Genomic DNA, 16,190 nt, shown 5'->3' on the forward strand with positions numbered 1-16,190 from the left:
CTCTCTAAATTTCTGATTTGAAAGGAGTGATAATAATAGTTGAGATGAAAGCAACATGAACGATGGCATTAACGAGTGCTAGTAGTAGATGAGTGATAGTACCGATGGTGAAGATGAACTGAATATTGTCAGTGCGAGTTATGTTAGCAATAAACAAAAATTTTGATCCGAACGTAACATTAAAATATATTTTTCTAAATATCATCTCATAAATTTGAATCGCATCTTATCGTCCGGTGCATCTTATAGTCCGAAAAATAGGTAAACCTGTCTTTCTGTCGGCTTTATAAGGCCTTGTAAACTTTCGTAATAGACGTGATCTGGTATAACTCATTCTTTCCTGGTCGATGTAAATGTTTATTCTCTTTGCTCTAGATGCTTATCCTTTAAACTTATTTGTTTTTACTCTCACTTTTAATTAGTTTTTATCGCTAAAAAAAGATTTTATTTTTAATAATTTGTTGTTTTTTTTTTTTTTTTTTAGACATTAATAATCATCAGCATTTATTTTATTTATTTTTTCCAAACTCATGCGTCTTCCCGGCATTCGATTTGTCCTTTCTTGTCAATGACAACAAGTTGAATGAATGACTCATGTCATGTTATGTTTATTACATTTTAAGATATGTTTACAATGAGTTATAAAAATCACGGATATATAAAGCACAATACAATTAAAAGATAAATTTTTTATGCACAAAATTTATTTTTGATTAACTTTTTTTAAAATTAAAATACTACTTAATTAAAAACTTATCGTACGTTAGTGTTATTTTGTCATTGTTATGCCCTTAGTAAGCGGTTATATGAAAACTTTCCTGCTGCTGCGATGGTTCGTCATCGAACGAGACCCAAGTATTTTGTAGATATTTTCGTACGTCATTATCGCTTGTAGCCAAATCAATTAATGGATTGTCGTGTTTCTTATCATCATCCATTGTTTGAGAGTAATGTACTTCAGCTTTTGATTCAATGACACCATTTTGTTCTTTTAAAACTTTACCATTCTGCTGTTGATGCTGTTGTTTGACCTGTTGCACTACCGTATCTCGCCATGTCTGATAAGCACTTTCAAAACATCGCGCCACCAATAAAGTGATTTCATGAGCAATTTTCCGTTTCGGACATAAGAAAACATGACAAGACATTTTCTCTTGATCGGATAAGGGATCGGGTTCCGAGCCTACAAAGGAGAATGCATGATCATGCGATGCATCGACCGAACAATACGATATTTTATATATAGAAAAATGCATTAGGGTTTCATCGGTGGCATGATCTAGCACTTGTATCCCATCCTGGGAAACATTAAGTTTAACGCGTTTTTGTGATTTAATTTTTCTACCGCCAGCTTTAGCATTTGCAATCACAGTCTTTATAGCCTCCGATGTTACTTTCTCGGAACGTTTAGTCTCGATTGGTGTACAACCCAAATACTTAATATCATATGTTTGAAAGATCGGCTTGTCATCTTCATCCGGTTCAGTGCCAACGCCATCCCAATTCAATTTCAAATCATCCACTTGCTTAGCGTCCTTTAAGCCTTTAACGCCCAAATTCCAATCTTCGCCATCAACAATATCATCGGATGTGAATTCTGAAGAACAAAAAGTAATAAAGAAAAGGAATTAATTCAACTAATTAATTAACAAGTAAATAATATGAAAAGTAAAATAACAACAACAATGTGATTCAGCAAAGATCAACTCAAGCTCTTATGTGCGTTAAGTAGTTTTCCTCTAAATGTTATTACTGCTCATAATTCCCCCGTTCCCCCCTTTAAATAAAAAATCGCATCTCATTTTTTTGAAATTTAAAACTTATTTCCATTATTTGTAATTATCGATCTCTCTTTATGATCAGTAATAAGCGGACTTGAGTAATTATCGAATTGTTACAGAGTCTTGAATATTCTCTATTTATAATTAACTGATAAGAAACTATATACAACAAACTTTATGAACTTCAAGAGTTTTTCTATGTCAAGCGCTTCAGAACCATTTCCAAAATATTGGTAACCATATTCCCTGCTTACGAGATGCGTTCATATAACGACTTTTCTTAGTAAGGCATTATATGAGAAGTCTGATGCGCACCATTTTCAGTAGCGCTTCTCCATGAGCGACCAAAATGCGACGGTGTACCGATTTTCATTAAAATATCCCAAAAATTGTGTCTATTTGTACAAGAGTGTACAAAGGTGTATTTAGTGTGTCCGCATGTATGCAACATCCAGAAGGACTCGACATGGACTTTTTTATTATTGTATCGATCGATTCACAAAATGATTCTGATTCTAAGCTTGACTGTCTTCAGTCTGGCTTGTTCTCTCCAGATCGCAGTTTTTGAGATATTTTAATAAAATTTGGTGCCCTGACATATTTCGTCGCAAGGACGAACGCTATTCAGCATGGTTGGGGTGGGAGCACTTTTTCGATCATTGGTGATTAATAAGTGTATATCTGAGGTGATCGCTACTTACTACAGAAAAGGAAGAACATTAGGCCGACTATTAGGCACCCTACACCTCTTCGCCTAATAAAGTTACTCACTCGTTTTGGCAATAATACACCAAACATTATTTTCATGCAAAGGCATATTTTTCCTAAAAATCCGCATATCGAATGAACTCTTATATGCGGTGATATCGAAAAAATTGATTCACACTACTCAACATCGCTAAAGTTGATTTCTATATCAATTTAATGTTATGAACTAATTTTGACCATGAAAAATTAAAAATTATACCCTTTTACTATAAAAAGTTTTGGTTTTCGTAGGAAAGGTTATATGGGAAATGGTTCAAAAAATTGCCCCGCCGAATCAAATCTTTCACACCAATGTCCAAATATTATTATTCACCGATCTTTTGCCGAAAAACTTTGAAGATGGCAACCTATTCCCATATAATGACTATTCAATAACAACTTAAATGGGGAATGATCGAAAAAGTGGAACTTTCCGAAGCAGTATGAAAACACGTGCACGTGTACCAAAGTTTATCAAAATATTGTAAAAATCGCCACCCACAGTTTGAACACAAATTTACGTGATAGGCAGACCGCAGGCAGTCAAGCCGAAGCACCAAAGTGCTCAGAATCATTTTCTGAATCAATCGGTGTAATAAAAGATGAATGCATCTTAAGTTTTTCTGCGTGTTACGTATGTCCGCACAAAGTTAATATATCCCGTGCTACAAGCAGTAAGAGATATAAATATAATGCAGTATTTAGTTTATTGTTTGTCCTTTAGAACACCTAAATTGATGGGTTGTAGAGGAAGTAAGAAAACCCTACCTTCCCGTAACATGAAGGTTAAAAAATACAATAATGTTGTGAAAGCTTTAAAAGAAGCCGTCTTCATATCTGTTTAAGAGTAATTAAACAGCTAAAAGTGTACAACAGCCTTATTGTAGTAGGGTATTGAGAAATGCACTTTGCCGGGTTGTGTCATTTTCATTTGTTTGATTTGCATTGAGTGCATGCTTAAAATAGATAAAACAATTTTGCCACTTAGTTATTTTTAGCAAACGACTTTCTGTTTACTCTTAAAAGTTTTTATCTTACAAAACCAATTCGTCAACTTTTTTATCGCAATTTATTAAATCTGGTTTAATACGCCCTGTTTCAAAAAAAAAAAAAAAAAACAAAAAAAAAACGAAAAAAGAAAACTAAACAAAAACAATATGACACTTTTAATGTGAGATCACTATAAGAAGATAATAACCTAAAAAAGTTGTATATATTACAAAATACAAATGTTTTTGTTGTACACTCCATCAAGCCATGTTAGTTTCATAATATTGTTTGCAATATTAAAAATATATTACGATAATTATAATATAAAATTCGAAACGAAACAATGTATAATTGATGATTATCTAAATTCGTGCGTATTTCGGCGAATTCAATAGTTAAAGCTCTTGTTGCGTCAGTTAAGGAGGAAATTTTATATAAATCTGGCAAAAATTATTCGCATTCATTTTGCATAGAAAATGAAAACAGATTAAGTTTAAGCAATAAATAGGAAAGCAATTAATACTTTAATCTATATATTGTAGACAAGGAAAATGAATGATATTCGTTCACGATCGCTTCACGATCGATTGGATAAAAATTTGTTGTACCTTTACGTAGATAGAGATCTAAGAGGATGTAAAATGCATTGACAATAAACACGGCAAGATGTTTCGCTCTATCCATCTCACTCTTTTCGAGATTCCCGTAGGGGAATAGAAGTAAAGACGGACAGGTAACGACTTTCTCGAAAAAGTGAATATGAATTGGAAATCGATAATCTTCCCAATTTCCGATCTTAGTTTTAAGTGAAAATAATGACACGGTTTAGATTTGCCGGTTGCACTCGGGAATATGGTATCACAAAGGGTATGCGTAACTATATTTTTTCTTTCTTTTGCCTAATAGAAGCATTTAGTACGACTTTCTTCCGCATTATGCAAGAGTGGGTTAATAACAAAACTTCGCCATGAAAAGAAACCGGATTAAAAGTCTTATGAAAAATTTCTCTGAATCATATCGAGTTAGGAAAATATGGCAAATTTTCTCGAGAGCATGGGCGATGACTACAACGTGTTAATGAAGAGCTGAATAATGCTTAAGAGTATAATATGAATAACCCTTGCTCAAGTAACGCGAGCACACTTTTGATAAAAATCTAAAATAGGTGCCATCTGAAGGCTTTCATTAGACGTCCTTACATAGAGACATATAAGTTTTTTATGGGCATAGGGCCCTAGATTTTACGTCTATGCCTGTCGTCTGCTGTTCGCAAGCTTACTAACCCAGAAATTGACGTATATATATATATATATATATATATATGAATATAGATTTTTACCCTGTACGTGTAATGTAAACATGCTCCTGGCTTCAAATTTAGTAGAAAATTGGAAGTTCTTGCCCATGGTTTTTTGCCCATTGCTTATGGACGACAAAAATTGAAGTGTGTATTTTAGGGGCGATGCCATAGCGTTTGTACAATATTGGTAAAAATTGACCACGCTTGTCCAATGTGATAATGTGCCATAATTTCATATTTTTTTCGAATATAGTTATATAACACGCAGAAGCGCGAAGAAGTTTCAAAAACCTCATAAAGCATATACGTTCTTAGCCAATTTCAAATTCGCATGTGGCCATCTGTTCGTCTGTCCGTCGGTCCGCCTGCGCAAATGCGTAGTAACTGTCGTAAATCTTCTGCCGTTCGCAAAAATGAAGACATCGCTTACAAACTCGAAAAAGAATTTGCCAACGTCCCAAAGTTTTCAAAGAACATTCCTACAACGCCCTTACGCCTACTACAGCGAGTTTTATCTCTGTCTTGCTCGTTGCTCATAAACGACAATATATGCACGATATAAGTTTCCACAAATTTATTGTACGAAAATAGGATGACGGTAATGGGTATACGAAATTCGATCACAACCGAACATAATTGTCTTACTTGTTTTAGCTGTTCTTGCTAATTTTCCACGATATTATCAACGTTATGCGTGAGGATTCATAAGTGATACTCACTTTTATGTTTATAGTGGGTTTTCCATTTGCGAAAGAATGCCATGGCCAGTCAAAGTTCAGAAGACCAACGCTAACACATATATAATATATTTTATACACGTAAATATATATATATATATATATATTTGTGTGTGTATATATATATATCTATCTATGCTGCAAAACACTTTACACTGTTGAGTTTTCTCTCTCGGTTCAGTTTGCTTGTGCTGAACGTTAGTAATATCGCATTAGTTAACAATCACTCTTGGAAAAGTTGTTTTTCTTTCCTTAATTAATATTAAAAAAAAAAACAAAACCAAATGGCTTTAAAAATTTTTAATTTAATTTTCGACTCTATTATTATTATTTTTATTTAAGCGATTAGTTAGAATACAAGTTTGCGTTTGGCCAACGTTGTTGATACTGATTGATACGACATTCGAGCAAATATTTTTTTATATTTAGTTTTACATTTTTTTTTAATTTTTTTTTTTTATGTTTGTTTTTTTTTTATTTTTATTTATATTTACTACGCAATTTATATCAGTTAGTGAAGACGTATTGAATTTATCAGGTTTTTTTTTTTTGTTTTTTCAATTTAAGTATTTTGAAAATTATTCTTAAAGAGTTTTATTAAAAATATAATTATAATATTGAATTATGCATTTATTGATAGAGAACTTGTTTCTTCGGCTAAATTTCAATATCGAATGAATGCAAAGAAAATTATTTTAAAATACTAAATTAAACAGCGTTTTTTGTCTGGAATCGCAAAGTGAACACAACAAAAAACGTAGAGAGACTGCTTTTCGGAAAGTAAAGCGGAAAAAAAAACACAAAAAAAAAAAAAAAAAAAAACAAACACTAATGCACTAACGACGACTGACTGACTGCATGCATAGGAAAATAATATGTAAAAATCCAAAATACACAGAAGTAATAATAAATAAAAACGTAAATTCACTTTAGCTTTAGCTTTCAAGCTGTGTTTTTCTTCTTTTTTTTCCTTCCTTTCTACTTATTGGGGGCTGAAGTTCAAATGATAAGCACATAATAGTGGAAACAGCCGCCGCAAAAGCCATAATAATAACACACAAACGGCGGCACAACCATCTCTCAAAACGAACGATGGCTCTTAGGAGGTCATCAGACTCAGAAATAATGATGAAATGTTTAAAAAAAACTTATAGGGAGACGTTTAGAAAATAAATAACAATAAAAATAAAAGAAAAATCTTAAACAAATTTTTCAATCTTGGGATTATTGTTGTGTAATCGAATTCGCATGAAAATGACAAAAAAAACAGCAACACGTATGATACTTGCTTATGACAATTTGAAATCAATGAGGAAACTGCGTTTATATGAAAACCAAGACAAATTTTAACTCACTTATTTTATGCATTGAAAATGTTTAAAATGATATTTGACCAGTAAAATGACTATAGTAGGTCATGGTCCACTCTTAAATACCCTACACCATCCTAAAGTTATCTACCTAAGTCTTTTCGAAATGAGACTTTATATGAGAAGTCGTCGAGGAAGTGGTCCGATCCGAATCATTTTCAACAGAGCTCGTTGATAGGCGAAAACATTTCAGTTTACTAAATTTCACCAAAATATCGCAAAAATTGCGGCGTATAGGTTGAACAAACGAAAACAAGACGGACAGACACAACCGATCAGTATAATAAAAGGTGATCATATCTCAAGTGCTATGTTGCATATATCCGCACAAACTTCTGCACAAACCTTTGTACCACAAGATTCATAGGGTATAAAAATGAACTAAAAAATGTTGTATGGATCAAGTAAAGCATAGTCGTGATGTAAAGCAATTGAGAAAAACTATAACTTTAACATTTGATATAACCTTTTTAAGTTTCTTAATAAATCGCTAACTTTACTTTCATGTTACCCATAATGATTTTTCGGTTACCTTGATCAATAATTCCCGGGACTGAGAGAAAATGCCAACCTTCGAGCGATGTGTTTACGAGTTACAATGAAAAGTACAAACAAAAAGTTCTATTTAATTATATTGGTTTTGATGGGGGAAAAATACAATTCAAAGTCAGTATTGGCTTGGAAAGCATTCTGGAAATTCTCCTTGATTGAAAATAACATAATATGTTGGTGGTCTGCTGTTTTATAAATGAAATCATACGGACGCCGATGATGCTGAAAACATTGGACTTTAAAAAGCTATAGAAAGTATAAAAAAAAAAAAACTCCTCGACATTACTCTCGAAGATCGGAAAGTGAAGTGAAGCGAAGAGTAGCAGACATCCGAAATATATTCAAAGGCAGTTCATTCCCCATATTGCATTGAAATTTGGACTTGGTATATCTGTTTTCCAAATAATTACCGTCCAAATGGTCAAAGTGTCACAAGGTAACGGCTACAATGACGCAATTCGATGAACTGAAATTCGCATTGGTTACCAAGTTGCGCCTTTAGCGACCGTTCTCTGTTTGCAAATCTTGAAAGAGTACGTCATGGAAAAGTTTTTGTTTAACGGAAGAGATCGCTGCGAAAACCAAACCATGTTTTGACAATCTTGACAAATTTCCCTTATAAGGCAAGGCATAAAAACGTTGGAGTAAGCCATTACGCCTACTTACGCCATCAATTGCAAGAGAAACTCTGCTTATCAATAAAAACGCATTTTGCAAAGAATTTATTGCTTATTCTCGGGAATTATTGATCGAGACCTTATTTAAACTTGCGGTATACAAACTTGTGTTTATAACATGTGAAAAATGAAAGAATATTTTTGTTGAATTACTAAGAAAAATTATTGCGAAAGTTTGCGCTTTATCTTATTTGTCTGAATTCATAAGAAAGTCGCAAATTTTGCTAAATTCCCCTCAAACGACCATTTTTGATAATCTACTCTTAAAGCTCGTAGTGCTCGTAAGCTAAGTCACGATTCTTTTTTTATTGATAATAAAGCTTCGTAGTATGCGTCAAAGGTAGTCAGTCGTAAGTGTTAGATAAACAAGGTAAAAACGTTACAGACGGGCAAAGTCGACCGTTAAGAATCATACTTTTTTCGATTTTTCGTTTATTTTGGTCTTAAGTACTATAAAATTTTACGTAATTTCCATAGGCACATTTTTCATAAGAATCCTTAGATGAGGTAAAGTCCAAAAATAAACCTACGTGGGTCAAGGTTGATACAACTAATTTTTTGTTAAATTACTATTACGAATCAATTTTCATTGCAAAATGTTCAAAATTAACTTTTTGGGCGTGTAAGACTTACTCTTCGTAGGAACTGTAATGCGAAAGGGGATTTAAAAAAGCTAATTATTAGCGACACTTCACGAGAAAATTCAAAATTGCGAAGAACTGCGATAAAGGTCTTGCAACATTCAGATCGTACGTAAAAGTACACGGACGTACAGATGAATAGATACAGCCCTCCTTAGGTCAAAACTCGTCAGTGTATTTAGTTTTATCAAACTATCCCAAAATATGCGGTCTGCAGAAGAAAACAAGACGGACAGACAAGCTTGGATGGATGTCATAAACCTTGGGCCTGTCTTAGCTTCTTCACGATTTTCCACATATATTCGCGCACACTCAGTGTACTCTGCACAACATGTAGTGAAAGGTATAACTATGTCTCGCGACCTAAGAAAACCCCGCTTGACATTTTTGGAATTTGTCCTCATTCAACTTATGTTGAATCTGGTATTTACTAGTAGTAGTAGATAAGATGTTTTATAATTCCTTAACGTTTCTTCTCCCTGATGAAAGCGTTTTCATTTGACCTTTTGGGCAGAATATGATATGTGGACAAAGTAAACGAGAAAGTTGCATTCCGTTTTGGTTGATTTTTTTTATTGACCCACTACACCTTTATTTTAAAATAAACTCGAAGAAATTTCAATATTCTTTAATAATAAAATCTTAAGAGCTATAGTTACTTGCCAATCAATGAAAATGAGTTATAATATGCATGGTAGGCAAAACATTGGACACTTCACATGATCGAGTGCGCACTTAAGCATTCCTGAAGTATCGAATGTACAAATATAAATCTGTTGACACTTATTAGGTTAAATGTTTTGAAATAGTTTTGAAATTTGAATTACGAACACTTGAAAATTGCATACGAATAGTATACTACACGTGCGTACATTTAATCACTAGATCAAACAGTGTGGCGATTAGCGACGAGCCAACGTAAGGAAAAAACTTTTATGGTAATCTAGAAGGCAGAAGGTAACAAGTAATGCAAGCAGATCTCAATGATGTAAAACTCCCATTGGAATCTTAAATTATGGAAACACATAAAGGCGATTATTCTAAAATATTTGTATTTCAATTTATCGAATTTTTCTTTTAAACAGCTCTCTAATAAACCGATTAGCTAACAGCGTATCTTCTCACCTCATGTTAACCAATTTTATACGCTGCACCACTTTGGATATAAGGGTGTATTAAATTTATATACAAAGCTTAGAAGGACTTGAAACTATACCGTTCTGAACTTGTCTGTCCGTCTGTCCGCCTTGTTTCTCTTTGGTCAACTTACAAAATGTAATTTTTGAGATATTTGGATGCAACTTGATGCGAACTGTAAGGTGGTAGGATATTCAATTGTGGGTCGTAGAATACTACAGTGTTTTTATTTGCTTAGCAGCCAAAGTACGCCAATGGTTATACAATATTAATGTGTATCTTGTGAAATTGTTGTTTGGACACTCATATACGCTGACCCTCTCTCTGACCCGGTAGGCTTAGATTCTGCTTCTGGCACGCTAGGCCCCACAAAAGTAAAGTAAGCTAAGTAATATAAAAATTTGATAAAGGAAAGCTATTCGAGCTATAACCCGTTTGTGATATAACTTAGCTGTACATAGCTTTATCATGCTAATATCAAATGGAAGTAAAATCAAAGAAAATATATATGACATTGCTCTAGCCTAGCTAAGCAAAGAAGTGCAGCTAAGAAAAATCTACTTAAGTGAAGTAATCAAGCTATCTGTACATGATAAATAAGGAAAGGAAGATGCATTTTTCTTCCATTCAAGGACTAAGGCTTCTTTGGCTTAATATAAAGAAAACGATAAGCTTGGTATGCTTATTGTTTGCCTTTAAGAAGGATTGTATATGAAAAAGAAATTGTGTGTGAAAATGTTCATGGACATATGCGCACACACTCGATTAATGACAATATTGACTGACAATAGTTTCAGTTGAGTTGCGATCTAACATTAAACAGATCAGTGACCGGAGAGACATTACTACTAGCAAATACAGCATCCACATGCTGCAAGTCTGGCAAAAGGAAATAAAAATGAAAAAAAGCAAAAAAAAAAAAAAAAAAAAAATGCAAAAAAAAAAAACTTACAGTAGCACATTTGCACAACTCGTACCAGGCACAATTTTAGTACAGCGGAACCGTTTGTAGTTGCGCTTTTCCATATTTATATGCATATACAATGCAACCAATGAAAAATATATGGCTAATATTAAGCATACATAAGTATTAGAGTACAAGTCAAACAACGACTTATAACATACTATTCTTAGAATTTATAAAAAAAAAAATTGTTTTTTTTTTTTAATTTTTTTTTTATAAAAAAAAAAATTGTTTTTTTTTTTTTAAATTCAAAGTCGAAACAATTTATTTACCGTTATCAACAATAAACATCCGATATATTTATATACTGGCTCTCGCTTTACTCTTTTAACGAGCAGCGGTTGTATTTCGTCTGACAGAACTTGAAATAGATTTTGGCTTCCATCGGACTATTGTTCCTTTACATGTATTCTATCAATCGCCAATTGAATCGCAAATTAATAATGGGTTTAGCTGTTTATAGGCAAAACCAAATGATGTGAACTTTCATTTTTCTCATTCCCTTTGTAGCGCTCAAAGATAAGCATCTAAAGTCGGGTATAGTGCGTCTTTTCAATCAAATTCATTTGAGATAAGCTTTTCGCTAAATTCAAACGTTCAGCGATTTTCTACATATATGAGCAAATTTTGTCCTCACCTTTTTGTAAAAATGAAATTTAATTGCATTGCTCGAACCATTTTTCCACCAGAGCCTAATCGACTTTTAATTTTATTCGAAACATTTAGTGACCGCATTGGCAATAGTAAAGGCATTTGCCTCTTCTCACTCTGCAAGGCAGCTCGAGAATAATAAGCGGCCTTAGCGCTTTTCTTTTCACGCTGATTACGGAATATGAAGTCAGGTAATTGTAAAATTCTAGATTGTTTTTTACACATAAGCAGCAGTAAGTAATGAGTGTTACAGCGTTATTGTTCGCTCTAAACCGTTAAATGGCACGTTTCGAATTTTTTACATCGACTACGTACGTGTCCTAAATAAATTCAAACAGAATGTGGACTTCCACTGCTGTTACAAGGGCGAGTTGTGAATGACGATGAAAGTTATCAAAATTCACTTAACATTCTCTTAAGCGCCAAAGTTTCCCCCTAATTCCATATGGTTAGAAAATGATGACATATTGTTATGAAAATCCCATATTTTATGATTTCATTTTGCGTGAATTTTAGTCGATTTCCTAAAAACCCAAGAGAAACACATCTTCATGAGTGTTTACCTGTCTCATGCAGCGGGCGATTATCGAAAAGATTACCAAGAATTAGCAGAACATGTCGCAGAACAAAGGATTAAAAGAGGTACTTGCAACTTGCTCTTGAAAGGATGTATAAGCCGAATATTTGCGGAAGACATTGTCAAGAGAGTTGAACCGTAATATTCACACCGCAAAGACCAGAAGAATCGTTATGAATAATTTATAAATAGATCTCCTAAGAATTCTGAATAAAACCAAGGCTATCCTAAAAATCACAATTCAGTGGTACGAACTTAACCTCAAAAGGAGTTGAATGAAAAATTAAAATCATAGAAAGCGTTTTACGTTACAATACTTACGAAAGGACTCAATCGTGTTAAGAACGATACGCATTTACTATTAAAAAAACATTATTTCGAGCCACTTTTACGACTATGTACAGTGAGCAGGTGGTAACAATAGCAAAATTATCGTAAACCATCGCCGTTAGTAGTAACCAGTAATCGTATAGCAGTAATAATTAGTCAATGATATTATTTGATGGAAATGAATGGGTAAACTATTATCTAAATTAGCTCTCCCGCGTGAATTCATTCTTGAAGCAGAGGCATAGCCTTTCAGAGCACGCGCATGCATTTTCTCCCCTCTTCACTTATTCCAATAAGTTTCATCCCTATTTAGTATTAGGGGTTCGAAAAACGTTGTGTCGTGACTTTCTTTATTTTGTTGAAGCGATTTTCCGGCTTTGATCGCCTGCTTATGGCATTAGTTATAGTAGCAGTCGTTCATTAGCGACTTGGTTAATAAAAGTAATGATTATTACTATACATTAGTAACATTGGACGTTGTGAGTGCCGTAAGTGAATCCATTGTGAAATGATTTTCAAGTTTTCTTCAATTTTAGAAATGATTCCGGGAAATTGTTAAGCTCGCACTGACTTGAGCTAAGTAGTCCTGATAAATACGGAACTGTAAAGCTTTAGAGAGTAAGTTGTGGATGCGAGTTGACATTTCTTTTTTTTTTTCCTATAGATGTAAATACAGTGACCAGATTCCCCTTAAAATCCGTTGTTGGTGTTAGATATAGTGGGCGAGTAAAACAAATCAACTTTACTTAATGGTAAATGTCTGCTGTTTAAAGGCAAAATGTAATAATTTTTGAATTTTTTTTTACTAATATATTTATTAAAATAAATTTAGCCAGAGAAGTAAATTCTAAGACTAAAGTTTTAAAACACCAGCATCTGAGGCTGTCGGATTTATTGAAGACTCTACCGTACTTGGAATTTTAACCCACAACCACTGAATTGTTTGTGAAGATCCTAAGTCTATTCGGCCATTCAGATGGATCTCTATTGAGATTAGGAAAGAACCTGCTTTCCTTTTCTTTCTTATTTAGAAACATCGGGCAGTCTCTCTCACTTTCTTTCTACTTTCTTACATTACTATAAATTAAGGGCGTCTGAAGGAGGTTATTTATGGTTATTTCGACTACATAGGTCTGCCAAGAAATTTTTGTAATTTCTTGAGATTTCTGCTTTCTTTAAGGCATGAAAACAAATTGTAAAGGTGTCTGCTTTCAAGTACAAAACAATCGCAAAATAAAATGAACAAAGACTGAATAAAAATCATTACTGGTCCTCTGAGAGCTAATCAAATCTTTGGAAGGAGCACGAGAAAATTCATGATTGGTTTTTTGCTATTCTTAATAATGCAGGGGAAACAAAGAGTACTGCTGGCACATCTCTAAAGGAATGAATTATAAAATTAGTTTATTTATTTTTCTTTTTCAATGAACTAAACCGATGAGAAGTCTGGCACCAAATTAAATTTAATTAAGTTTCATAATAGTCTTTAACTTAGCATATGGAATATGTAACGTATCTAAGAAAATGGTAAACATGCCAAGTGGGTATAGTAAACTCTTCCAAAAAATCAACAATAACGTGTTACGTGGAATAAACGAAAATACGGAAAAAAAAATTTGCAGGGAATTATATTATCGCAGACATGACTAGCAAAAAAAATTTGCTGCATATAACAACGTAACAAAAAGTTGAGACTGCGTCAACGATCATTCGTTTACAAAAGCAAGAAAATACTCTCGCGTACACATATGTATGCGCCTATGGAAAAACAGCGAAAAACAAATTTTTTTTTTTTAAATAAAAGTTTGGTTTTTTTTTTTTTTATTTTTTTTTTTTTTTTTTTTCATACACAAGCACTTGTAAACAAATCTTCATCACTTCACTGCACTGCATACGAACGTATTACGTTTTAAATGATGTTTCGATTATGTTGAAATTGAAAACTAAAACGACGTGTGCCAATCAGTTAAACGCACATATATACACATGTTATACGTAAGCCAGTGATGGCTAAACATCCGTTTAAAAAAAAAATGCAACATTTACCGCAATGCACAACAACAACAGCAAAAAAAAAATCATATATGTTTATAAGAAGCGAAGACAAGCAAAGAAACTTAACGAATATTCTTTTGCCAACGCTCTCAATATATTTTTAATGTTTTTCTGCACCATATTTTAATTGCACTCTTCAAGCAGCAGCAGCAGCAGCAGCAGCAGATGATCTCAACATAATGAAGTTTAAACGTGATCTGTTAGTTTTTGTTTGCTTTACCGCCAACTAAACTGCCTTTACTCTATGGACTTGATTGAAATGTCTACGAAGTGCAAAGTGTAGATTGTACAAATACTCTGTTTATTCTCTACCTTGCATACAGACACACGTATATATGTAGATACAAGTAATATCCATTTATTTCTTTTCATTTGAAAATATTATTCTTTTTTCTTTTTTTTTCAAAATTTATTTAAAGAAACAAAGCCTTTGTTACTAATTCTTGCTTAAACTGTTTGCCTATGCGTAGAATGGAGTTTCTACAGACAGATGGTAAAAATTGTTCATAAAGTGTATACATTTGGTTTTATATTTTTTAAAATATCGATCAATTCAGGTAAGCCGCAAATTCAAAGTACAGGACTACCCAGAGCGGTTTTATTTTTTCTTTTTTCTCATTTTGTTAGAATACAATACACACATTACTGCCTTACTGCCATAGTAACCTTTAAATGCCCTACGTTACTTTGTCTTATAAAATTCTTCATTTATTATGCCCTGCACCACTTGTGGTAAAGGGTATGTTAAGTTTGTAGGCTTAATACAGCCCCACCTTCTATTATATATGATAGTATATAAAACATTTTTTGAATCGATTTCAGCCTGTCTGTGTGCCTGTCCCTCTGTCCATGCAAAAATGTGCTTAAGCTACAGGGCATAATTTTTGAGGTATTTTGATGCGCTTTTTTACACTGACGCGCTTTGACCCAAGGAGGAGCATTATTGAAAATGGTTTGGATCGGTTCACTTTTCCGACCATTCTCCTTATAACGTCCTATAAAAGTCGTTATATGGAAAAAATTGCAAACTCGCTCTGTAATAGTATTTGTACTTTCTCTATTTGTATGAAAAATTGGATTCGGTTACAATAATTTTTTGAACCCCTCATATATAACCTTTCCTACGAAAACTGAATCTTTATAAAGCAAAAAGGTACAGTATGTCTTGGCGAAAGGCAATGAATAATAGTAAATTGACATAGAAGAAATTTGGACCAGGTAGGTATATGTTTTGGATACTACCGCACGTAAAGATCCCTTCAACATGCGGGCTTTCATGACAGGCATGTCTTTACTTGAAAATAATGTGTTACCAAAGCAGGTGAATAACTATATTAGGCGGGGTGATGTAGAGTCTCTAATAGTCGGCCTTGTCTTTCTTTTCTATTTTTTTTATTATAAAATACGAAAAAAATTATACCTTTTTTCACGTAAAGACACATTTTTCCTGAGAACCCTTATGTAAAGTGAGCTATAAACACATGGTCTACTTAGTATGGTACTCAACGGTTTTTCTCGAAAAACTTTCCAAATTAAAAATTCTTTCGAAAAAAGGGATTATATGGGGGGCGATGATTGTAAATATTTTTCGATTGAATCCATTTTCAATTGAATTTGTGCTTGGGCCAAAACCCGTCAGCGAAACAAACATTATCCAAACAATCGACGAAAGAGGAGCGTG

General features: G+C 33.3%; 1 protein-coding gene across 2 annotated transcripts; it reads right to left on the minus strand.

The window, feature by feature from the left end:
- Window positions 1–487: 487 nt before the first annotated feature.
- LOC119633263 (low density lipoprotein receptor adapter protein 1-like) lies at window positions 488–14,718 on the minus strand. Of its 2 annotated transcripts, XM_038026720.1 has the most exons (3): window positions 14,501–14,718; window positions 5,538–5,806; window positions 488–1,597 (listed from the first exon to the last, which is right to left on the minus strand). In XM_038026720.1, exons 2-3 carry the CDS (start codon window positions 5,578–5,580, stop codon window positions 792–794), a joined length of 849 nt encoding a protein of 282 aa, XP_037882648.1. In that variant the 5' UTR covers window positions 5,581–5,806; window positions 14,501–14,718; the 3' UTR covers window positions 488–791. The 2 variants fall into 2 exon arrangements, with proteins under 2 accessions (XP_037882648.1, XP_037882647.1); XM_038026719.1 differs by lacking the exon at window positions 14,501–14,718 and having other exon boundaries at window positions 5,538–6,368.
- Window positions 14,719–16,190: the final 1,472 nt, after the last annotated feature.

Source organism: Glossina fuscipes, unplaced genomic scaffold (assembly GCF_014805625.2).
Source record: "Glossina fuscipes isolate IAEA_lab_2018 unplaced genomic scaffold, Yale_Gfus_2 2, whole genome shotgun sequence".
NCBI classification, from domain to species: domain Eukaryota; kingdom Metazoa; phylum Arthropoda; class Insecta; order Diptera; family Glossinidae; genus Glossina; species Glossina fuscipes.

What these genes read in the sequence shown, in the direction of transcription:
- LOC119633263 (XM_038026720.1), bottom strand. Translation starts at nt 5,580, where the DNA reads ATGGCATTCTTTCGCAAATGGAAAACCCACTATAAACATAAAA. An exon ending in AACCCACTATAAACATAAAA is followed by an intron (nt 1,598 to 5,537) that starts GTGAGTATCACT and finishes TTTGTTCTTCAG; the next exon opens with AATTCACATCCGATGATATT.